At 47.7% G+C, this 25,328-nt stretch overlaps 1 protein-coding gene across 1 annotated transcript in view; it reads right to left on the bottom strand.

Moving 5' to 3' along the window:
• C7 (complement C7) overlaps window positions 1-25,328 on the bottom strand; it is a 217,261-nt gene that overhangs the window by 56,866 nt on the left and 135,067 nt on the right. Inside the window, exons 13-15 of the mRNA XM_063961404.1 lie at window positions 9,725-9,812; window positions 6,483-6,615; window positions 4,488-4,679 (exon numbers count right to left, since the gene is read on the bottom strand). Coding sequence (XP_063817474.1) covers window positions 4,488-4,679; window positions 6,483-6,615; window positions 9,725-9,812 — 413 coding nt within the window. The remainder of the gene's footprint in view (window positions 1-4,487; window positions 4,680-6,482; window positions 6,616-9,724; window positions 9,813-25,328) is intronic.

Genomic DNA, 25,328 nt, shown 5'->3' with positions numbered 1-25,328 from the left:
TTGGTGGAGGCGCTGCTGCTGCTGCCCCTCTGCTTCACTATAGGCTGTTCTCAGAGACAGCCTATAGTGAAGCAGAGGAGCAGCAGCAGCAGCGCCTCCACCAGTAACAAAGCGCTGCTGCGGCTCCCTCCTTCACCTCCGTCCTCCACCTTATCCCGTACCGCTGCAGTGCGCGCCGCTCCTCTCCTCTCTCTCCGGGCGGCTGTGCGCTGCGGGCAGCGGTTGCCCGCAGCGCACAGCGGCATGTAATGAGTCAGTTTGACTCATTACATGCTTGGGCCCCTGAACAGAGGCGGGCCCCAGTGCAACGCACTGCTTGCACTGCCGATAGTTCCGCCTCTGCTTGAAGTCTGTGTATACACACTCTGGTACTCTACTGAGACCGGCTATTGCTTCAGCTTGGATGTGCAGTGCTGTTGCAGCATGGACAGATACTCTGTCAGAGGGGTTGGATACCCTGGACAGGGATACCGTATTGCTAACACTTAGCCATATTAAAGACGTTGTCTTATATATGCGGGATGCCCAGAGGGACATTTGCCTGCTGGGCTCTCGAATAAATGCAATGTCCATTTCTGCCAGGAGGGTCTTATGGACTCGGCAATGAACAGGGGATGCCGACTCTAAAAAACACATGGAGGTTTTGCCTTATAAGGGTGAGGAATTGTTTGGGGACGGTCTCTCGGACGTCGTATCCACAGCGACAGCTGGAAAGTCGACTTTCTTGCCACAGGTTTCCTCACAGCCTAAGAAAGCACCGTATTACCAAATGCAGTCCTTTCGTTCTCAAAAAAGCAAGAGAGTCAGAGGTGCATCCTTTCTTGCCAGAGGCAGGGATAGAGGAAAGAAGCTGCACCATGCAGCCAGTTCTCAGGAACAAAAGTCCTCCCCTGCTTCCACTAAGTCCACCGCATGACGCTGGGGCTCCACAGGCGGAGCCAGGAGCGGTGGGGGCGCGTCTCCGAAATTTCTGCAACCAGTGGGTTCGCTCACAAGTGGATCCTTGGGCTATACAAATTGTATCTCAGGGATACAAGCTGGAATTCGAAGTGACGCCCCCTCACCGTTACCTAAAATCCGCCTTGCCAGCTTCTCCCAAGGGGAGGGAGATAGTCCTGACGGCTATTCACAAGCTGTACCTCCAGCAAGTGATAATAATGGTACCCCCCCATCAGCAGGGAAGGGGTTACTATTCCACACTGTTTGTGGTACCGAAACCGGACGGTTCGGTAAGACCCATTCTAAATTTAAAATCCTTGAACATTTACATGAAAAAGTTCAGGTTCAAAATGGAATCGCTCAGAGCGGTCATTGCCAGCCTGGAAGAGGGGGATTTTATTGTATCTCTGGACATCAAGGATGCGTACTTGCATGTCCCCATTTATCCGCCTCACCAGGAGTACCTCAGGTTTGTGGTACAGGACTGTCATTACCAATTCCAGACGTTGCCGTTTGGTCTATCCACGGCACCGAGAGTCTTTACCAAGGTAATGGCGGAGATGATGGTACTTCTCCGGAAGCAAGGAGTTACAGTTATCCCGTACTTGGACGATCTCCTCATAAAGGCGAGGTCCAGAGAGCAGTTGTTGGTCAGCGTAGCGCACTCTCAGGAAGTGTTGCTACGGCACGGCTGGATTCTGAATATTCCAAAGTCGCAGCTGATTCCTACGACGCGTCTGCCCTTCCTGGGCATGATTCTGGACACAGAACAGAAGAAGGTATTTCTCCCGGAGGAGAAGGCTCAGGAGTTAGTGACCATGGTCAGGGATCTCCTGAAACCAAAGCAGGTGTCGGTGCATCACTGCACGCGAGTCCTGGGAAAGATGGTAGCGTCATACAAAGCCATTCCTTTTGGCAGGTTCCATGCCAGGATCTTTCAGTGGGATCTGTTGGACAAGTGGTCCGGATCGCATCTTCAGATGCATCGGCTGATCGCCCTGTCCCCGAGCGCCAGGGTGTCTCTTCTGTGGTGGCTGCAGAGTGCTCATCTTCTCGAGGGCCGCAGGTTCGGCATACAGGACTGGGTCCTGGTGACCACGGATGCAAGCCTCCGCGGATGGGGGGCAGTCACTCAGGGAAGAAACTTCCAGGGGCTGTGGTCAAGTCAGGAGACTCGTCTGCACATAAACATACTGGAATTAAGGGCCATATACAACGCCCTGAGTCAAGCGGAGCCCCTGCTTCGAGACCAACCAGTGCTGATTCAGTCAGACAACATCACGGCAGTCGCCCATGTAAACCGACAGGGCGGCACAAGAAGCAGGGTGGCGATGGCGGAAGCCACAAGGATTCTTCGTTGGGCGGAGAATCGCGTACAAGCACTGTCAGCAGTGTTCATTCCGGGAGTGGACAACTGGGAAGCAGACTTCCTCAGCAGGCACGACCTCCACCCGGGAGAGTGGGGACTTCATCAAGAAGTCTTCGAGCAGATTGCAAATCGGTGGGAACGGCCACAGGTGGACATGATGGCGTCCCACCTAAACAAAAAGCTAAAAAAATATTGTGCCAGGTCAAGGGACCCTCAGGCGATAGCTGTGGACGCACTGGTAACTCCGTGGGTGTTCCAGTCGGTATATGTGTTTCCTCCTCTTCCTCTAATACACAAGGTACTGAGAATAGTAAGAAAAAGAGGAGTAAGAACGATACTCATTGTTCCGGATTGGCCAAGAAGGACTTGGTACCCAGAACTTCAAGAGATGGTCACAGAGGACTCATGGCCTCTGCCTCTCAGACAGGACCTGTTGCAGCAGGGGTCCTGTCTGTTCCAAGACTTACCGCGGCTGCGTTTGACGGCATGGCGGTTGAACGCTGGATCCTAGCGGAAAAGGGTATACCGGATGAAGTAATTTCTACGCTGATAAGAGCTAGGAAGGATGTGACAGCAAAGCATTATCACCGCATATGGCAGAAATATGTTGCTTGGTGTGAGGCCAGGAAGGCCCCTACAGAGGACTTCCAGTTGGGTCATTTTCTGCATTTCCTACAGTCAGGTGTGACTATGGGCCTCAAATTAGGGTCCATAAAGGTTCAAATCTCGGCACTATCCATTTTCTTTCAAAAAGAACTGGCTTCACTGCCTGAGGTTCAGACGTTTGTAAAGGGAGTGCTGCATATTCAGCCTCCTTTTGTGCCACCAGTGGCACCTTGTGATCTTAACGTTGTGTTGGATTTCCTGAAATCCCACTGGTTTGAGCCACTTAAGACCGTGGAGCTAAATTTCTCACGTGGAAAGTGGTCATGCTATTGGCCTTAGCTTCGGCTAGGCGTGTGTCAGAATTGGCGGCTTTGTCATGTAAAAGCCCCTATCTGATCTTCCATATGGACAGGGCAGAAATGAGGACTCGTCCCCAATTTCTCCCTAAGGTGGTATCATCGTTTCATTTGAACCAACCTATTGTGGTGCTTGCGGCTACTAGGGACTTGGAGGATTCCAAGTTGCTGGACGTAGTCCGGGCTTTGTTAATTTATGTTTCCAGAACGGCGGGAGTCAGAAAGTCTGACTCGCTGTTTATTCTGTATGCAGCCAACAAGGTTGGCGCTCCTGCTTCGAAGCAGACTATTGCTCGCTGGATCTGTAGCACGATTCAGCTGGCTCACGCTTGATTGCCGCATCCAAAATCAGTAAAAGCCCATTCCACAAGGAAGGTGGGCTCTTCTTGGGCGGCTGCCCGAGGGGTCTCGGCTTTACAGCTTTGCCGAGCTGCTACTTGGTCGGGTTCAAACACATTTGCTAAGTTCTACAAGTTTGATACCCTGGCTGAGGAGGACCTTGAGTTTGCTCATTCGGTGCTGCAGAGTCATCCGCACTCTCCCGCCCGTTTGGGAGCTTTGGTATAATCCCCATGGTCCTTACGGAGTCCCCAGCATCCACTAGGACGTCAGAGAAAATAAGAATTTACTTACTTGTAAATCTATTTCTCGTAGTCCGTAGAGGATGCTGGGCGCCCGTCCCAAGTGCGGACTTCTTCTGCAAGACTTGTATATAGTTATTGCTTACATAAGGGTTATGTTATAGTTTTTCGGTGGAACCGTGGCTATGTTGTTGTTCATACTGTTAACTGGGTAAGTTTATCACAAGTTATACGGTGTGATTGGTGTGGCTGGTATGAATCTCGCCCTTAGATTTACAAAAATCCTTCCTCGTACTGTCCATCTCCTCTGGGCACAGTTTCCCTAACTGAGGTCTGGAGGAGGGCGCATAGAGGGAGGAGCCAGTGCACACCCAGAGTCCAAAGCTTTCTTAAAGTGCCCTATCTCCTGCGGAGCCCATCTATTCCCCATGGTCCTTACGGAGTCCCAGCATCCTCTACGGACTACGAGAAATAGATTTACCGGTAAGTAAAATCTTATTATTACATGTGTATTATAACGATATTAAAACCACAGTGATCACATTGACTGATAATAATAATAATAATAATAATAATAATAATAATAATATGCACAAGATAACACAGTTGAAGTCACATAACATGAGATGTACTTACTGTTCTTTGTACACTGGATATTTTTTACATTAGGATTCCAAGTAAGGCTGGAACTGCACAGAGTGACAGCTGGGCCGTCTAATTGCAGGTCAGGTGGGCAAGATAGTGTTATTTTATCCCCTATCTGGTAAGAGTATTTCACTGGGGCAATGCTAAGGTGTTCTGAAAGATCAGGTCTGGAACACAGCAATCCTGAGAAAATATATTTAAACAAAGTAAAGTACAAAACATTGACTATATGAGCTGAATTTAAGAACATACACCAAAACCTCTGCAGCAGCTTTGCCTGGACCACTCAGTATCAGGGGGGTCATTCCAAGTTGATCGCATGTAGCAACTTTTTGCTGCCCGTGCGATCAACTAGGCGCCGCCTATGGGGGAGGGATTTTTTGCACAGCAAGGCTGCGAACGCTTGTGCAGCCCTACTGTGCAAAAAAAGTTTTGTGTCGAAGTAGACCAGGGTAACAGTTACTTATCCTGTGTGATGGATCCAGCTATGCAGGTCCCGGAATTGACGTCAGACATCCGCCCTCCAAACGCCTGGACACCCCTGCGTTGGACTCACCACTCCCAGAAAACGGTGAGTTGCTGCCCCGGAACGCCTTCCTGCTGTCAGTCTTCCTGTGATCGCACCAGCGATCGATTTCTTCGTTCTTCTGGACGTTGCCCGGTGACGGCCGTCGCTGGGCAATGACGCGTGTGCGCATTGCAGCCACCGCACAGGCGTAGCATCAACCCATTTGCACCGCTGCGACAACCAGCAGCATGCGAACGGGTCGGAATGACCCCCCATATGACTTTCTGAAGAAGCTTTGAAACAGAAATATTGTTTTATCAAAATATGTCCACCACGAGCCAATGACCTACAATAAGAGACTGCCTTACTAAAAGGGGAAACTTGTTAAACAACGGTAGGCTACAGTAGACAGGGCCTTGCTGTGTCCCTGACACCACTAGCGGACACCAGAGACAGATGTAGGAAGGATGTGAGACAGGTAAGAGGTGCGGAGTACAGAGAAATCAGGTAAGGAAGGATGGGGGGGATGGGAAGCAGTCAGATCCTTGGAGCACTGTATGTTTAAGAAAACAAGCAAAACAAACCTATCCATGTATTAAATAAAACACATACAGAATATATAAAGTATTTCTTAAGATTCAGATAACTTCATGAGCATCTCACTGCTCATTTCCCAGGGAACCTGCTTGTTGGTTTATGCCAGCATTCCAATTTATCTGGGTCACTTTCTTGTAGCAACCATCAGGATAATAATTTCAAACATTAAAATTCAGCACATAAAGCCAATTAGATTTATCCGAGAAATAAGGAACCAGTATTTATTCTTATTTCCCAAGATCAATCAATAAAGGCAGCCAATGCTATTCCCATTAACCACTATACGTGTGGCATATACTGCTCCTTGTAGCTTTCGCCATGTGTGTCAGTTGCCTGTCTGATAACTGCTAGCCCTAGATTAGCTGCCTCATCAACATTTATTACATTTTGCCCTAGCACTACTTAATCAATCAATCAATCAATCAATCAATCAATCATGTACTCTAAAGGGGGGGGTACACACGGAGAGATCCGTGCTTAATTTATAAGCAATCTGACTGGATTGCTTAGAAATTAAGCACAGGTCTCTCCGTGTGTATGCCTATAGCGATAGCGATGGCGGACCCGCGCATCGCTATTGCCGGTTCTAGATTGTGCAGGCACAATCTAGTCAGGTCACTCACTTCACCGCTGTGGGAGGTGAGCACCCCCCTCTGCTTAGCACATATCGCTAAGTGCTGAGCGGGGGGAGAGATGTGTGCTGAGCGGTCTGTGATAGGTCGCTCAGCACACATCTCTACGTGTGTACCCCCCTTTTCTGCTCCAATGCCCTTGGGGAACCTATTTACTCATTGCATATTTTTGTTAATGACGGTCATTACCACTGCAGAGGCAATGCATTGTATGATATACATTGGGATCATTTGTGGTTTTGCACTCACTTTGGCATTTCATGTCGACACCATGCCACTGATGATCTCCTTTGCATTCAGCAACAGGATTGCCCACCAGTGTATAGCCATTCCTGCAGGTGTACACAATACGTTTTCCAACATGGTATGACGAATCATCGTCCTAGAAGGAGAACAGAATGGAGGATTAATGAGGCACAGGGGTCATCTTAATGTCTGATACTATAAATGGAAGACAGCCTTTGGAGGGAGACTTAAATGAGTGTGAGGTTCCAATTCTGGGTAATTATGGTAGGGAAAACCTTACTCGTTTTTTGTAGGGTAAAAAGGAGTAAGGTTATCCATCCCTGATAAGTCAGGTTAAAGTACTGCGATAGGTACCAATGGAACCTTGCAGCTAATTCAATCTCCCTCTTTTTTTTTTCAGTATACTTTGTGTTTACTTATTTACGTAGTGTGACATACTGGTTCTAGACGGTCTGGAACAATGTCAGTCGTTTTACATTTGTTATCACTGCATTTCTTATTTTAGATATAGCCAGCTGAAAGATTTCTAAGTAGCTGACATTTGCTCATAAGCCTCGGCTAGGTCATGTGTGGAGCAGATCTGACCAGACAGTCACAAACACACAAGAAAATACATAGTATAATAGTATATTTTTACCATCTGCCCAATTCTGGCTTCAGCCAATCACCTGCTGGCTCTGGGGATATAAGGCAGGAATTGAGGCTCAAGCAAGGCCTAATTATTGTGGTCACTCATAGTCAAACTGTTCCTGCTCTTGTTTGTTTCCATTGGATTTAGTACTTTGAGCTTGGCTTGCCTTTAACTACAATTGCGGCTCCAGTACACATGGCTAGGTTTTGTAACTTCTTACTCCAGCTTTGCATAACGCTTTGGATAACTCTCCAAACCTGGACTGTCATTTGCTGGTAACCTGGCTTGTGATGCTCGTATGCTCCCCTCAAAATAGGATGCCCCCTTTTCCACATACATGGACTCCTACATCTGGCCAAGGTGCTCCATCAGTCATCAACGACCACAGTTCCTGATACAACGGACCCTCATGTTATGGGATGCTTTGCAGTGTGGTTCTCATACGGGTGGGACCTTTTTCCCTCCATCAGACATTTCCATCTTACCCATACTGCCAGAATGCAATGGCTTCCACCCCACAGGATGAGGGCTTTTTCAAGTGGTCTCCTCTCTGGTAAATTCATTCACATCTCTCTCTCTCTCTAGTATAGGGCTCTCCTCCTGGCCACATTCTGGAGGGGCATTGTACCTTGAACTTACTCGTCTTTCAGTTCCTTGTGCTACCTCTCCTCACTGGACAGCCCTCCCCCCTCCTTCAGGATAATGGGGACAGCTTCTCCAGGAGGGGCCCTGCTTGTAATTGTTTCCCTTTCTTTACAAACATTGTGTCTTGGCCACCCCTTATTCCTGTGTCACATGTCTGGCAAAAATGACATCCCCCCTCCTTTTTCATTGGAAAACTTTATAGTTTGTGGTCCCCAGGGTAACCAGCCAATGGCAGACAATTGCAGAGCTTGCTAGCTCTGTGCTCCATCTCCATCACCTCCTCTGTAGTTTACATGAGTAGTCCGATCCACTTTCTCCACGACTTATGCTGATGACTCCTGTCTAAGGGCCTGATTCTGATTTGGAAGTAAAGCAAAAAAAAAAACCCCAAGCAAGGAGGGAAAATACATTTATATTTTTTTCTGTGCAGGGTAAATATGGTCTGCTTTTGCATGTAGCCCACAAATAATAGCTTTCTTTTTAATCTGCAATTTAGATTTCAGTTTGGACACACCCCACACAAAACTAAATCTCTCTGCATATGTTACATCTGCCCCACCTACAGAGCAGCATGGTATTGCCCAGATGCACAGTTACTAGCTTTTTTTTTTTTTTGGCTTTACTTCCAAATCAGACTCAGGTCCTGAGTCAGCAGGGGTGTGGCCAAGCACTCTATAAAGACAGTTTACCAACACACACAGTCATAAAAACATACATGTTTATTTATGACAGTACAGTATAATTAAATAGATCCAACATACAATCAGTTTTAAACCACTTTTATCTCTGAAGTCAAATTTACAATAGATGCCTGTATATGGGGTACATTGCGCATATAGGGGAAGAGAAATGGATGTTGGGACAGATCAATCCGCTTAATACATTGGTCATGTGCCCCGTGACACGTGATCTCATGGGCCACACCCTATTCTTGTATGCGCACCAATTACCAAATGGAAAACTTGGGAGATGTGATTTGGGGATACAGTCAATTTACCTATAATCAAAATCCCGACGGTCAAAATACAGACAACAATTGACTGATGGACAAAATACAGACAAGGTCGAAATACCAACATTGTCAAAATACTGACATTTAAAATGTCGACAGGTAAAAAAATCAATATGAGTTTTTCATGATTTTTTCACTGAAACCGACTTGTTCATATTTTAACATCCCAGTGGACATGGAGGGGGAATATAATAGTGCCCGAAGCATGGCGAGAGCAGCGAGCCATGCGAGGGGACGTGGTTCACCTATACGGTGTCCATGTTGACCTATGTCAACATACACACCAACATTTTTTGAAAAACCGGTGTTGACTTTTTGACTTGTCGACATTTTAAATGTTGGTATTTTGACAGTGTCGACATTAAATGTCTGTATTTTGACCATGTTGGTATTTTCACCTTGTCGGTATTTTGACCATCGGTCAATTGTTGTCGGTATTTTGACCATCGGGATTTTGATTGTAGGTAAATCATATTGATCCCGTGATTTGAGTACACCTCTCAGATACACACTATAGAGCAGAGGTTCTCAAACTTGGTCCTCGTGGGCCCACACAGTGCATGTTTTGCAGGTCTCCTCACAGAATCGCAAGTGAAATAATTAGCTCGACCTGTGGACCTTTTAAAATGTGTCAGTGAGTAATTAATACACCTGTGCACCTGCTGGGTTACCTGCAAAACATGCACTGTGTGGGCCCACGAGGACAGAGTTTGAGAACCTCTGCTATAGAGAGTGAGGAAGCCATTTTTGGACTGGGTGTATATTGAAGTTGTATGGATCATTGAGAATAATTTTTAGCTCTTAAAATGGCTGCTATAGAATGGATGAAGGTTGCAGGTTGGTGAAAATGGAAAGCACAGAAGAGAATCACTTAAGGCAAATTATGATGAACGCAACAAAAGGGACAGACGGACACTAGCACGAAGACAATTCATTATAAGCAGGTGGCCATTTTACCTGGACATATCCATTTTCCAGGGGTGGAGGAGAACCACAGAACTCCGTAGGTAGAATTTGGATATCGAAGCAATGGGGCTCCACAGTGCTGTGAGGGAAATGAAAGCCATATATTGTAATTAATGAAAAATAAAATGAACCAAATACTATTAGGAAAGTAAATGATACTAACACCCTCTGCCATATTTTTGGCAATTAATTTAGAAATATAGAATTTGACGGCAGATAGCAGTGGCAAACGCAGGATTTAGCGAGGGGGGTTTCCGTGGGTGTGTATGTATATGTGCATGTATGTGTAATATATATATATATATATATATATATATATACAGTATATACACAGTGGTCGAAGTGGAAATTTTGAAGTGGGGTATGCAAAAGTCAAGGACGTAATTATGCGCGCCTTCGGCACGCTCCAGAAAAGGGGGCGTGGTCACCAAAAGGGGGCGTGTCCAGTGTAGTAGAACCCCTTATACTATCTAGTACTGGTGCCCCTTTCACCTTATAGCACACTGAATGAGCCGAAATTCACATTGTAGCACACCGAATGAGCCGAAATTCACATTATAGCACACGGTACGAGCCGAAATTCACATTCTAGCACACTGAATGAGCCGAAATTCACATTGTAGCACACTGAATGAGCCGAAATTCACATTATAGCACACGGTACGAGCCGAAATTCACATTGTAGCACAATGAATGAGCCGAAATTCACTTTATAGCACACGGTACGAGCCGAAACTCACATTGTAGCACACTGAATGAGCCGAAATTTTGACAGCAGGGACAGCCAGAGTGACGACAGGGAGAGAGAAAGTGACAACAGGGAGAGAGAGAGAGTGACGACAGTGACGACAGGGAGAGAGAGTGACGACAGTGACGACAGGGAGAGTGAGTGATGACAGGGAGAGAGAGTGATGACAGTGACGACAGGGAGAGAGAGTGATGACAGAGAGAGAGTGACGACAGGGAGAAAGAGTGACGACTAGAGATGAGCGCCGGAAATTTTTCGGGTTTTGTGTTTTGGTTTTGGGTTCGGTTCCGCGGCCGTGTTTTGGGTTCGACCGCGTTTTGGCAAAACCTCACCGAATTTTTTTTGTCGGATTCGGGTGTGTTTTGGATTCGGGTGTTTTTTTCAAAAAACCCTAAAAAACAGCTTAAATCATAGAATTTGGGGGTCATTTTGATCCCAAAGTATTATTAACCTCAAAAACCATAATTTCCACTCATTTTCAGTCTATTCTGAATACCTCACACCTCACAATATTATTTTTAGTCCTAAAATTTGCACCGAGGTCGCTGTGTGAGTAAGATAAGCGACCCTAGTGGCCGACACAAACACCGGGCCCATCTAGGAGTGGCACTGCAGTGTCACGCAGGATGTCCCTTCCAAAAAACCCTCCCCAAACAGCACATGACGCAAAGAAAAAAAGAGGCGCAATGAGGTAGCTGACTGTGTGAGTAAGATAAGCGACCCTAGTGGCCGACACAAACACCGGGCCCATCTAGGAGTGTCACTGCAGTGTCACGCAGGATGTCCCTTCCAAAAAACCCTCCCCAAACAGCACATGACGCAAAGAAAAAAAGAGGCGCAATGAGGTAGCTGTGTGAGTAAGATAAGCGACCCTAGTGGCCGACACAAACACCGGGCCCATCTAGGAGTGGCACTGCAGTGTCACGCAGGATGTCCCTTCCAAAAAACCCTCCCCAAACAGCACATGACGCAAAGAAAAAAAGAGGCGCAATGAGGTAGCTGACTGTGTGAGTAAGATAAGCGACCCTAGTGGCCGACACAAACACCGGGCCCATCTAGGAGTGGCACTGCAGTGTCACGCAGGATGTCCCTTCCAAAAAACCCTCCCCAAACAGCACATGACGCAAAGAAAAAAAGAGGCGCAATGAGGTAGCTGACTGTGTGAGTAAGATAAGCGACCCTAGTGGCCGACACAAACACCGGGCCCATCTAGGAGTGGCACTGCAGTGTCACGCAGGATGTCCCTTCCAAAAAACCCTCCCCAAACAGCACATGACGCAAAGAAAAAAAGAGGCGCAATGAGGTAGCTGACTGTGTGAGTAAGATAAGCGACCCTAGTGGCCGACACAAACACCGGGCCCATCTAGGAGTGGCACTGCAGTGTCACGCAGGATGTCCCTTCCAAAAAACCCTCCCCAAACAGCACATGACGCAAAGAAAAAAAGAGGCGCAATGAGGTAGCTGACTGTGTGAGTAAGATAAGCGACCCTAGTGGCCGACACAAACACCGGGCCCATCTAGGAGTGGCACTGCAGTGTCACGCAGGATGTCCCTTCCAAAAAACCCTCCCCAAACAGCACATGACGCAAAGAAAAAAAGAGGCGCAATGAGGTAGCTGACTGTGTGAGTAAGATAAGCGACCCTAGTGGCCGACACAAACACCGGGCCCATCTAGGAGTGGCACTGCAGTGTCACGCAGGATGGCCCTTCCAAAAAACCCTCCCCAAACAGCACATGACGCAAAGAAAAATAAAAGAAAAAAGAGGTGCAAGATGGAATTGTCCTTGGGCCCTCCCACCCACCCTTATGTTGTATAAACAAAACAGGACATGCACACTTTAACCAACCCATCATTTCAGTGACAGGGTCTGCCACACGACTGTGACTGATATGACGGGTTGGTTTGGACCCCCCCCAAAAAAGAAGCAATTAATCTCTCCTTGCACAAACTGGCTCTACAGAGGCAAGATGTCCACCTCATCATCATCCTCCGATATATCACCGTGTACATCCCCCTCCTCACAGATTATCAATTCGTCCCCACTGGAATCCACCATCTCAGCTCCCTGTGTACTTTGTGGAGGCAATTGCTGCTGGTCAATGTCTCCGCGGAGGAATTGATTATAATTCATTTTAATGAACATCATCTTCTCCACATTTTCTGGATGTAACCTCGTACGCCGATTGCTGACAAGGTGAGCGGCGGCACTAAACACTCTTTCGGAGTACACACTTGTGGGAGGGCAACTTAGGTAGAATAAAGCCAGTTTGTGCAAGGGCCTCCAAATTGCCTCTTTTTCCTGCCAGTATAAGTACGGACTGTGTGACGTGCCTACTTGGATGCGGTCACTCATATAATCCTCCACCATTCTTTCAATGGGGAGAGAATCATATGCAGTGCCAGTAGACGACATGTCCGTATCCGTAATCGTTGTCAGGTCCTTCAGTCCGGACCAGATGTCAGCATCAGCAGTCGCTCCAGACTGCCCTGCATCACCGCCAGCGGGTGGGCTCGGAATTCTGAGCCTTTTCCTCGCACCCCCAGTTGCGGGAGAATGTGAAGGAGGAGATGTTGACAGGTCGCGTTCCGCTTGACTTGACAATTTTCTCACCAGCAGGTCTTTCAACCCCAGCAGACTTGTGTCTGCCGGAAAGAGAGATCCAAGGTAGGCTTTAAATCTAGGATCGAGCACGGTGGCCAAAATGTAGTGCTCTGATTTCAACAGATTGACCACCCGTGAATCCTTGTTAAGCGACTTAAGGGCTCCATCCACAAGTCCCACATGCCTAGCGGAATCGCTCCGTGTTAGCTCCTCCTTCAATGTCTCCAGCTTCTTCTGCAAAAGCCTGATGAGGGGAATGACCTGACTCAGGCTGGCAGTGTCTGAACTGACTTCACGTGTGGCAAGTTCAAAGGGCATCAGAACCTTGCACAACGTTGAAATCATTCTCCACTGCGCTTGAGACAGGTGCATTCCACCTCCTATATCGTGCTCAATTGTATAGGCTTGAATGGCCTTTTGCTGCTCCTCCAACCTCTGAAGCATATAGAGGGTTGAATTCCACCTCGTTACCACTTCTTGCTTCAGATGATGGCAGGGCAGGTTCAGTAGTTTTTGGTGGTGCTCCAGTCTTCTGTACGTGGTGCCTGTACGCCGAAAGTGTCCCGCAATTCTTCTGGCCACCGACAGCATCTCTTGCACGCCCCTGTCGTTTTTTAAAAAATTCTGCACCACCAAATTCAAGGTATGTGCAAAACATGGGACGTGCTGGAATTTGCCCATATTTAATGCACACACAATATTGCTGGCGTTGTCCGATGCCACAAATCCACAGGAGAGTCCAATTGGGGTAAGCCATTCCGCGATAATCTTCCTCAGTTGCCGTAAGAGGTTTTCAGCTGTGTGCGTATTCTGGAAACCGGTGATACAAAGCGTAGCCTGCCTAGGAAAGAGTTGGCGTTTGCGAGATGCTGCTACTGGTGCCGCCGCTGCTGTTCTTGCGGCGGGAGTCCATACATCTACCCAGTGGGCTGTCACAGTCATATAGTCCTGACCCTGCCCTGCTCCACTTGTCCACATGTCCGTGGTTAAGTGGACATTGGGTACAACTGCATTTTTTAGGACACTGGTGAGTCTTTTTCTGACGTCCGTGTACATTCTCGGTATCGCCTGCCTAGAGAAGTGGAACCTAGATGGTATTTGGTAACGGGGGCACACTGCCTCAATAAATTGTCTAGTTCCCTGTGAACTAACGGCGGATACCGGACGCACGTCTAACACCAACATAGTTGGTGTTAGACGTCAAGGCCTCAGTTATCCGCTTTGCAGCAGGATGACTGCTGTGATATTTCATCTTCCTCGCAAAGGACTGTTGAACAGTCAATTGCTTACTGGAAGTAGTACAAGTGGGCTTACGACTTCCCCTCTGGGATGACCATCGACTCCCAGCAGCAACAACAGCAGCGCCAGCAGCAGTAGGCGTTACACGCAAGGATGCATCGGAGGAATCCCAGGCAGGAGAGGAATCATCAGAATTGCCAGTGACATGGCCTGCAGGACTATTGGCATTCCTGGGGAAGGAGGAAATTGACACTGAGGGAGTTGGTGGGGTGGTTTGCGTGAGCTTGGTTACAAGAGGAAGGGATTTACTGGTTAGTGGACTGCTTCCGCTGTCGGCCAAAGTTTTTGAACTTGTCACTGACTTATTATGAATGCGCTGCAGGTGACGTATAAGGGAGGATGTTCCGAGGTGGTTAACGTCCTTACCCCTACTTATTACAGCTTGACAAAGGGAACACACGGCTTGACAAATGTTGTCCGCATTTCTGGTGAAATACTTCCACACCGAAGAGCTGATTTTTTTGGTATTTTCACCAGGCATGTCAACGGCCATATTCCTCCCACGGACAACAGGTGTCTCCCCGGGTGCCTGACTTAAACAAACCACCTCACCATCAGAATCCTCCTGGTCAATTTCCTCCCCAGCGCCAGCAACACCCATATCCTCCTCATCCTGGTGTACTTCAACACTGACATCTTCAATCTGACTATCAGGAACTGGACTGCGGGTGCTCCTTCCAGCACTTGCAGGGGGTGTGCAAATGGTGGAAGGTGCATGCTCTTCACGTCCAGTGTTGGGAAGGTCAGGCATCGCAACCGACACAATTGGACTCTCCTTGTGGATTTGGGATTTCGAAGAACGCACAGTTCTTTGCTGTGCTTTTTCCAGCTTGAGTCTTTTCATTTTTCTAGCGAGAGGCTGAGTGCTTCCATCCTCATGTGAAGCTGAACCACTAGCCATGAACATAGGCCAGGGCCTCAGCCGTTCCTTGCCACTCCGTGTGGTAAATGGCATATTGGCAAGTTTACGCTTCTCCTCCGACAATTTTATTTTAGGTTTTGGAGTCCTTTTTTTACTGATATTTGGTGTTTTGGATTTGACATGCTCTGTACTATGACATTGGGCATCGGCCTTGGCAGACGACGTTGCTGGCATTTCATCGTCTCGGCCATGACTAGTGGCAGCAGCTTCAGCACGAGGTGGAAGTGGATCTTGATCTTTCCCTAATTTTGGAACCTCAACATTTTTGTTCTCCATATTTTAATAGGCACAACTAAAAGGCACCTCAGGTAAACAATGGAGATGGATGGATACTAGTATACAATTATGGATGGACTGCCGAGTGCCGACACAGAGGTAGCTACAGCCGTGGACTACCGTACTGTACTGTGTCTGCTGCTAATATAGACTGGATGATAATGAGATGTAGTATGTATAAAGAAGAAAGAAAAAAAAACCACGGGTAGGTGGTATACAATTATGGATGGACTGCCGAGTGCCGACACAGAGGTAGCTACAGCCGTGAACTACCGTACTGTGTCTGCTGCGACTGGATGATAAATAATGATATAAAAAATATATATATATCACTACTGCAGCCGGACAGGTATATATTATATAATGACGGACCTGCTGGACACTGTCTGTCAGCAGAATGAGTTTTTTATAGAATAAAAAAACACCACACAAGTCACACGACGAGTGTTTAACTTTTTCAGGCAATCACAATATAGTATACTATACTGGTGGTCAGTGTGGTCAGGTCACTGGTCAGTCACACTGGCAGTGGCACTCCTGCAGCAAAAGTGTGCACTGTTTAATTTTAATAATATGTACTCCTGGCTCCTGCTATAACCTATAACTGCTCCCCAGTCTCCCCCACAATTAAGCTGTGTGAGCACAGTCAGATATTATACATAGATGATGCAGCACACTGGGCTGAGCACAGATATGGTATGTGACTGAGTCACTGTGTATCGTTTTTTTCAGGCAGAGAACGGATTATATTAAATAAAACTGCACTGGTGGTCACTGGTCAGTGGTCAGTCACTAGTAAACTCTGCACTCTCTAGTACTCCTAAACTCCAGTAAATCAAGTGTCTCTGTCTCAATCTCACTCTCTCTCTTCTAATCTAAATGGAGAGGACGCCAGCCACGTCCTCTCCCTATCAATCTCAATGCACGTGTGAAAATGGCGGCGACGCGCGGCTCCTTATATAGAATCCGAGTCTCGCGATAGAATCCGAGCCTCGCGAGAATCCGACAGCGTCATGATGACGTTCGGGCGCGCTCGGGTTAACCGAGCAAGGCGGGAAGATCCGAGTCGCTCGGATCCGTGTAAAAAAAGCTGAAGTTCGGGCGGGTTCGGATTCCGAGGAACCGAACCCGCTCATCTCTAGTGACGACAGGGGGAAAGAGTGACGATAGTGACGACAGGGAGAGAGAGTGACGACACGGAGAGAGAGTGATGACAGTGACGACGGAGAGAGAGTGATGACAGGAAGAGAGAGTGACGACAGGGAGAGAGAGTGACGATGGAGAGAGAGTGACGAAAGGCAGAGAGAGTGATGACAGGGTGAGAGCGTGACGACAGGGAGAGAGAGTGACGACAGTGACGACAGGGAGAGAGAGTGACGATGGAGAGAGAGTGACGAAAGGCAGAGAGAGTGATGACAGGGTGAGAGTGTGACGACAGGGAGAGAGAGTGACGACAGTGACGACAGGGAGAGAGAGTGACGACACGGAGAGAGAGTGATGACAGTGACGACAGGGAGAGAGAGTGATGACAGGAAGAGAGAGTGACGACAGGGAGAGAGAGTGACGATGGAGAGAGAGTGACGAAAGGCAGAGAGAGTGATGACAGGGTGAGAGCGTGACGACAGGGAGAGAGAGTGACGACAGTGACGACAGGGAGAGAGAGTGACGATGGAGAGAGAGTGACGAAAGGCAGAGAGAGTGATGACAGGGTGAGAGTGTGACGACAGGGAGAGAGAGTGACGACAGTGACGACAGGGAGAGAGAGTGACGACAGGGAGAGAGAGTGATGACAGGGAGAGAGAGTGACGACAGTGACGCCAGGGAGAGAGAGTGACGACAGGGAGAGAGGTGACAGCAGGGGAACATTACCTAATTTGTTGCTGGTGGCTGGCAGTGGGGAGCGATGGGCTGCTGGCGGCGGCTTGTGGCTGGCGGCGAGCAGCGTGCGGTGAGCGGCTGGCGGCGGCTGGAGGTGAGCGGCGTGCGGTGGGCATCGGCCGCCGCACAGGGACAGGGAGCACAATGTGCAGCAGGATGGCCACTTCCCTCGCCTCCTGCTGCACTTTCAGTGCATTTCAGCCCCACTTCGACCACTCTATATATATATATATATATATATATAGAAAGGAATTATTGCCCCACTTGTGTTCACCAACGATTACAGACCATATGATGTACCATGCAAGTATAATTGACACTCCCTAGAGATTTAAAAGGGCATCTGCTGACCCCCAAACAGGGATGGCGGTTCCCTGTAGAATGAACTTAGATACACAAGGGGGGGGGGGGGGGGGGGGTTATAGCGACCAATGGTGTCTAAAAAGATAAAAGCTCACACTATAGGTGGATGAATATAAATATAAAATACAATTTATTCACATAAATAATTTTTTACAACAAATCTCTTTAAAAAATGGGATAAAAGCAATATACACATAGAATATAATACCAGTTAAAATATATAGATAAGAAGACTTTTGCTTAACTTGGTACGTGGTCACTGCCAGGTTGTCCAACGCGTTTCGTCACTCAGACTTCATCAAGGATCCGTCTCAAAATAGAAATCTCGGCTCATCAGGGGGGGTTTCCAGGTACTCGGACACCCCCCCCCGCTGCGTGCGCCACTGGATAGGAACCTTGAGGCAGTAACCAATACACCATCCGTGCTGCCGAATTTGCATATGTACTTATGCTACCGATGAAGTGTTATGTCGTAATACCATAGTAACATCACACTATCACTTGCACGTGTAACCTGACAACTTACCCCAGGTCATTTGCCATACCAAAATAATGCCCTTATTTATCAAAGAGTGATAAATTTCACTGTGAGTGATAAATTGCACCAGCCAATCAGTTTCTAACTTCCATATCACAGGACGGGTTTGAAAAATGACAGTTAGGAGCAGATTGGCTGGTGCAATTTATCACTCACAGTGAAATGGATCACTCATTGATAAATAAGGGCATAAATAAGAGAAGTACAGTATAGAGCAAAGTTTACCGGACACAACTTTTGTTGTTGTTGTTGTTGTTGTTGTTGTTAAGCTGCAGTTTCTTATACAGTATGAGGGAGATGTACTACGCCTTGAAAAGTGATCAATTTCACAGTGATAAAGTACCAGCCAATCAGCTACTAACTGCCATGTTACAGGCTGGATTTTAAAAATGACAGTTGAGCTGATTGGTTGGTACTTTATCACTGTGCAATTTATCACTTTTCAAGGTTTAGTACAACTGGCCCATGTGTAGTACACAGACCCCACTGTACCAACCAATCAGCATTTGGCAGCATGGCATCGTACACCATATCTTCTGAGTGACAGTGCAGCGCGGCCAACCATGAGATATCGTGTATGACCCACGTGAGCACGCAATCAGCCATACACTCTACGATCCAGGCGATATGTCGTTGCGACTTATCCGGCAACAATATCGTGCTGAGACCTTTTAAGTGTGTTCCTGGCCTTAACCATGAACAACTGACACATCTGTTGTGCTAATCACTAGTACAGTTTATTCTTCATCTGGGGAAGGAAAATAAGTATCTCGTATATTACCAAGGCTGAAAAGAATAAAATTAATACATGTACATTAAAAGCAATGTAATTAGTAATAGTTGCAGGCAGACGTGTTGTAAAATAATATGCGACTTGCATTTAGTCTGCGTGCGGCCGCGGCATACAAAATGCTACGTTACAGTGTTTTCTAGCATTTCATATGCAGACGCACACAGAATATAGGCATGTCACACCGGTATCCGTTTGGATGGTCGACCATGTTATGGTCGACAGTCATTAGGTCGACCACTATTGGTCGACACATTGACATGGTCGACATGGACACATGGTCGACACATGAAAGGTCGACACATGAAAAGGTCGACATGAGGTTTTTTTTGGGGGGCGGGACTTTTCCATACTTTACGATCCACGTGGACTACGATTGGGAACGGTAATCTGTGCCGAGCGCTAATTGGGGTTCCCTGTCACTTTACGCAGGAAACGACACCAAAAAAAAGTAAAAAAAAAAAAACATGTCGACCTTTTCATGTGTCGACCATTTGTCCATGTCGACCATGCCAGTGTCGACCAATAGTGGTCGACCTAATGACTGTCGACCATAACATGGTCGATCATTCATACCGGAACCAGTCACACTAGGGCTGTTTAATGTGCAGTCTAGGGCCAGTATTTACTAAAAATCCGAGTTTTGCCGATTTGTGTTTTTTTTTCTAAGTCCCAATCCGGGTGTGTTTTTTTTTCTAAGTCCCAATCCGGGAATTCACTAAGCAGAAAACTCGGCAGTGTCTGGTCTATTCGTAATGGTTTGATTGGCAAAGTTCTGAAATACGAATGAATAGACCATCGGTCAAACGCGGCTGTTATTTCATACAATACGGGCATTCACTATTCATTCGTATTTAGGTGATAGTCTCTGAGTGCTCAAGTGCGGGTCTATTTTTTTTCGATTCGTTAAAAAAATCTGCAAAAAAATAGACCTGCTTTTTCCAGTCGAGTTTGGATAACCATGCACGGATCAGTGAGATCTGTGCATGGTTATCTATGAGAAAGGGTCTGTTTAGTGTAAAAACAGAAAAAAAAATTGCGTGGGGTCCCCCCTCCGAAGCATAACCAGCCTCGGGCTCTTTGAGCCGGTCCTGGTTGAAAAAATATGGGGGGGAAAATGACAGGGGTTCCCCCATATTTCATCAACCAGCACCAGGCTCTGCGCCTGGTCCTGGTTTAAAAAATACGGGGGACAAAAAGCGTAGGGGTCCCCTGTATTTTTGAAACCAGCACCGGGCTCCACTAGCCAGGTACATAATGCCACAGCCGGGGGACACTTTTATAGTGGTCCCTGCGGCCCTGGCATTACATACCCAACTAGTCACCCCTGGCCGGGGTACCCTGGTGGAGTGGGAACCCCTTAAATCAAGGGGTCCCCCCCTCCAGCCACCCTAGGGCCAGGGGTGAAGCCCGAGGCTGTCCCCCCCATCCAAGGGGGACCAATGTAGCCAATGGTGGGAACTTTGCGGTCAGCGGTTGACGGAAAGTAACCTTACCGCTGACCGCAAAGTTCCCACCATTGGCTACAATGGAGCGCATAGGCGCTACATTGTATCTCTGCCGTGTGCTGCCTCACAGACACTACAGGAGCACACAGCCAATCAGGAGAGTGCCACGACGTGGCGCTCCCTGATTGGCTGAAGGGACTTTCTTTGACAGGAGTCAAGGGGGGTCCTGGCAGTCGGGGAAAGGGGTCCCATGTGTAAACATGGGACCCCTTTCAGTGTGTGGTTGGGTTTCCGTTTTTTTGTTTTGCCAAGTACGTGGATTATACAAAGGACAGAATCTACACTGGATTATGTGAGTATAATTTTTTTCACAGGTACCCCAAGGATTCTTCAGGGAGAAGACGACCGAGCCTCGTGGGAACATAGGTAAGTATGTATGTATGGAGGTGTGCAGGTATGTAATAAACTTATACTTTCACGGTGTGTGTGTCCTGTGTTTTGTTGGGTATTTTTTTAGTAGTAGTACTACAGGTACCAGCGGGCCCGGTTTTCCACCGCATGCTGGTACTTGTGGTTCTCCAAGTACCAGCTTGCGGAGGTGGCTTGCTGGGACTTGTAGTACTGCTACTAAAAACAATATTCACATTTTTAACACTTGGCTATCAGCCCCCCATCCGCCGCCCTTGGGGTGGCTGGAGGGGGGGACTCCTTGATTTAAGGGGTTCCCACTCCTCCAGGGTACCCCGGCCAGGGGTGACTAGTTGGGTATGTAATGCCAGGGCCGCAGGGACCACTATAAAAGTGTCCCCCGGCTGTGGCATTATGTACCTGGCTAGTGGAGCCCGGTGCTGGTTTCAAAAATACGGGGGACCCCTACGCTTTTTGTCCCCCGTATTTTTGAAACCAGGACCAGGCGCAGAGCCCGGTGCTGGTTGATGAAATATGGGGGAACCCCTGTCATTTTTCCCCCCATATTTTGTCAACCAGGACCGGCTCAAAGAGCCCGAGGCTGGTTGTGCTTAGGAGGGGGGACCCCACGCAATTTTTTTCAGAATTTTAAAGACTTTAAAAACCTTTTTAAGGTACACAATGAAGCCCTGCACGGATCTCACAGATCTGGCCGGGATTCCTTGTGTTTTGTCAGGCAGTGTTTTACTCATCACTCCCGTAAAGCACTGCCTGATATTACGAATCACATCGACATCGGAAAAAATGAATGTGCAAAACTCGGCAGCTTAGTGAATGATCGTATCAGGATTCAAAAAGTTGCAGTAAAATGCACCCGATACCATTCGAGTTCAAACACCCTTCAAAACGGCCAAAACACGAATCTTTGTAAATATACCCCTAGATGTATGTGGACACATCTGTACTGTCATTTTTAGTTTACAGTATTGTTTATTGCCCTATAAATTAAGGTTCTCCAGCTCTATTTATTTTTTTCAAACGAGTCTCCTGTTGTAGTAATTTCCATTCTCTCTGCACTGCTCTCTATCCTGGCTGCAGGCGCTTTAATTCTCAATGTGCTATGTGGTTCCCAGGTTGCTGTGTGGTGAGTTCCTCTGCCAGCTGTAGCTCAGGTTTATGTGCTACTAGTGTTTTGGACCCGTCACTCACTGGGTCGTGACTATGCAAAAATACATAGAAATATGATTGTGTGTCCAAACGATTGCGGTCACACTCATTGTAAGTTGTCACGAACATTACTCGTGGAAAGTTCCCCATATTACCACTGCCTCTGTAGATTGCTGCTAACGATAGGAGTAACCAAAGACTTCACAGTGATTGACAGTTGGTCTGTATTCTGACTCCTCCCACCAGTGTCAGTGATGTCATTCCCTGAGAGTTTCAAAATCTACTGAGCATGTCTGACCCGCTACTTGCCATTCATCTCTATTATCTCTCTTACTATAGAATCAGAGCCTGATTGATCATCACATTTGCAGCTGCGTGCCAAAGCTACTGGACAGCAGAGAACCAGGAATGGGAGGCAAGCATAAAAGGAGGGGAGGTGGCGGTGTGGCTGAGGTGACCCAGAAAATCTGTCAGAGGCGGCAATCTCGCACTGGATAGTGGCTACTAGTTAGGTATGAAATGGGCAATCACTCGCTGCAGTTTGTCACAGCGCAGCGATCTGGTCGGAACTGCGCATGCGGCGCATGGCAGGCATCGTTGCCTAGCGATCGCCTCTGAGACAGAGGCGGTCGCTGGGCGGGAGGGGGCTAGACGGCGGCGTTATGCCGCCGTTTTGTGGGCGCGGTCCGGTCAACGCAGGCGTGGCCGGACCGTTGGAGGGGCTGGCCGCAGCGGCTGCGTGACGTCTCATGAGCCGCTGCGGCCAGCGGCAGCGGCGAACAACTCCCGGCCAGCCGCAGGAGCTGCGCTGGCCGGGAGTTACTCCAGAAATACAAAAGCATCGCCGCTGTGCGATGCTTTTGTATTTGTGTGCGGGGGGGGGGGAGGGGGCGGCACTGACATGCGGTGCGGGCTAGCCCTGTGCTGGGCGTCTCCCCGCATGTCAGGGAAGTTGATCGTAGCTGTGCTAAATTTAGCACAGCTACGATCAACTCGGAATGACCCCCTGTGTTGGGGAGGGGTCCTAGATAGATGAAACACAATTAGGTGCGGAACCCTTTTATGTTTCTGGGGGCAATGCGCATCTAGCATAAAGGATTTATTTCAGATGAGAGATTATTATTTATTTAGTGTTTGCTAGTTATGTTGTGTACTAGTGTATTATGTATATGTGAGCTTAGTAGGTCACCCAGGTCCCTCCTAACCTCTGGAATCATCTCCATCACTCCATTAGCTTGACATCCAGCCTCCCAGCCTTAACATATGCCAATAATACTCTCTTCTATCTCACCACCCATCCTCCTACCTCTGCTGGCCCTGGCACCATTGTGCCCACCCATGTCCCATGTGTCCTCATACAGCTATCCCATTTGTGCCATATGGTGCAATTCCCATACTGTGCACTTTCTCCTCCATTTTATACTTGTTCCCTCAAATTTGTGTCTTGATTTGCAACATTGTGTTCTAGTTACACAGGATTATATGGTCATATTATATCACATGGCATGGCATGCTAGCTGGCCACTGACCCCATTATGGGGGTCATTCAGAGTTGATCGCTCGCTGCTGTTTTTCGCAGCATAGCGATCAGGCTAAAAATCGGCTGTTCTGCACATGTGTATGGGCCGCAGGGCGCACGCACTAAGTAATTTCACACAAAACTAAGCAATTTTACACAGGGGCGAGCGACGCTTTTCAGTCGCTCTGCTGATCGGTGAGTGATTGACAGGAAGTGGGTGTTTCTGGGCAGAAACTGACCGTTTTCCGGGAGTGTGCTAAAAAACGCAGGCGTGTCAGGCTAAAACGCAGGAGTGGCTGGAGAAACGGGAGAGTGGCTGGTCAAACGGGAGAGTGGCTGGTCAAACGCAGGGCGTGTTTGTGACGTCAAATCAGGAACCAAACAGTCTGCAGTGATCGCAATCTAGGAGTAGGTCTGGAGCTACTCAGAAACTGCAGGAAAATATTTTCAAGCAGTTCTGCTAATCTTTCGTTTGCAATTCTGCTAAGCTTAGATACACTCCCAGAGGGCGGCAGCCTAGCGTGTGCAATGCTGCTAAAAGCAGCTAGCGAGCGATAAACTCGGAATGAGGGCCTATGTCATCAGGACCATTGTGATGTCAGCTGGCCCATGGCCCTATCTAATCTCACCTCCAGGCAGTTACTGCCATATCTTCAGCACTACTAGTTACATAGGATTAGGTATTATGTAGCAGAGGAATTGGTATGAAGTCTCAGAGTGAGTATAGTGATGCATGGCACGGGTCACTGGTATCTGTCTTCTGCCTGTGTAACCTAGATTGTGCACTGTGCTCTCTGTCTAGCGACACACACAATATGCAGCAGCTGTTCATCTCTCACACTATGTGCTGGCTGCTATACCATCCCTATTATTATTATCCTTTATTTATATGGTGCCACAAGGGATCCGCAGAGCCCATTACACAGTACATAATCAAATGAGAAAACAAGAAAACAGCACAAGACAATATAGGACAGGTATAGAAAACCCGGGGTTAGGTGCCATCAAAGGGAGTAAGGAGTATAAGATTGTGTAAGTAAGAGAAGGAAAGGCACATGAGGAAACAAGTCCTTGCTCTTGCAAGCTTACAATCTAAAAGGTGAGGTGCTAACAGACCAGAGTGACACAGAAGGGGTAGACAGTGAGCATAGACAAGAGGGTTAGGAGGAGAGTTGACTGGGTTTGGTGAAGAGTGGGTCTTGAGTGCCCATTTAAAGTTTTGTAGAGAGGTGGACAGTCGGATGGGGAGAGGTAGAGAATTCCAGAGATAGGGAGCAGCACGTGCAAAATCTTGTAGGTAGGAGTGGAAGGAGGTAATTAGTTGGCAGGAGAGACGGTGTGCATTTGCAGAGTGAAGAGGACGGGTGGGAATGTAAAGAGAGATAAGGTCAGAGATGTAAGAATGGGAAGAGTGGGTGAGGGCTTTGTAGGTGAGTGTGAGAAGCTTGAATTGGATTCTGAATGGGAAAAGTAGCCAGTGAAGGTCCTGCAAGAGAGGGGATGTGGATGTAGTACGTTTGGTGAGGAAGATGAGACAGGCAGCAGCATTGAGGATAGATTGGAGTGGAGAGAGGCATTTTTGAGGGAGGCCAGATAGGAGGAGATTGCAGTAGTCCAATCTGGAGAGTATTGAGTG

The sequence above is a fragment of the Pseudophryne corroboree genome, chromosome 1 (genome assembly GCF_028390025.1).
Source record: "Pseudophryne corroboree isolate aPseCor3 chromosome 1, aPseCor3.hap2, whole genome shotgun sequence".
Taxonomy (NCBI): Eukaryota; Metazoa; Chordata; class Amphibia; order Anura; family Myobatrachidae; genus Pseudophryne; species Pseudophryne corroboree.
Note: the sequence above shows the minus strand (reverse complement) of the source record. Positions and strands in the feature narration are given on the sequence as shown.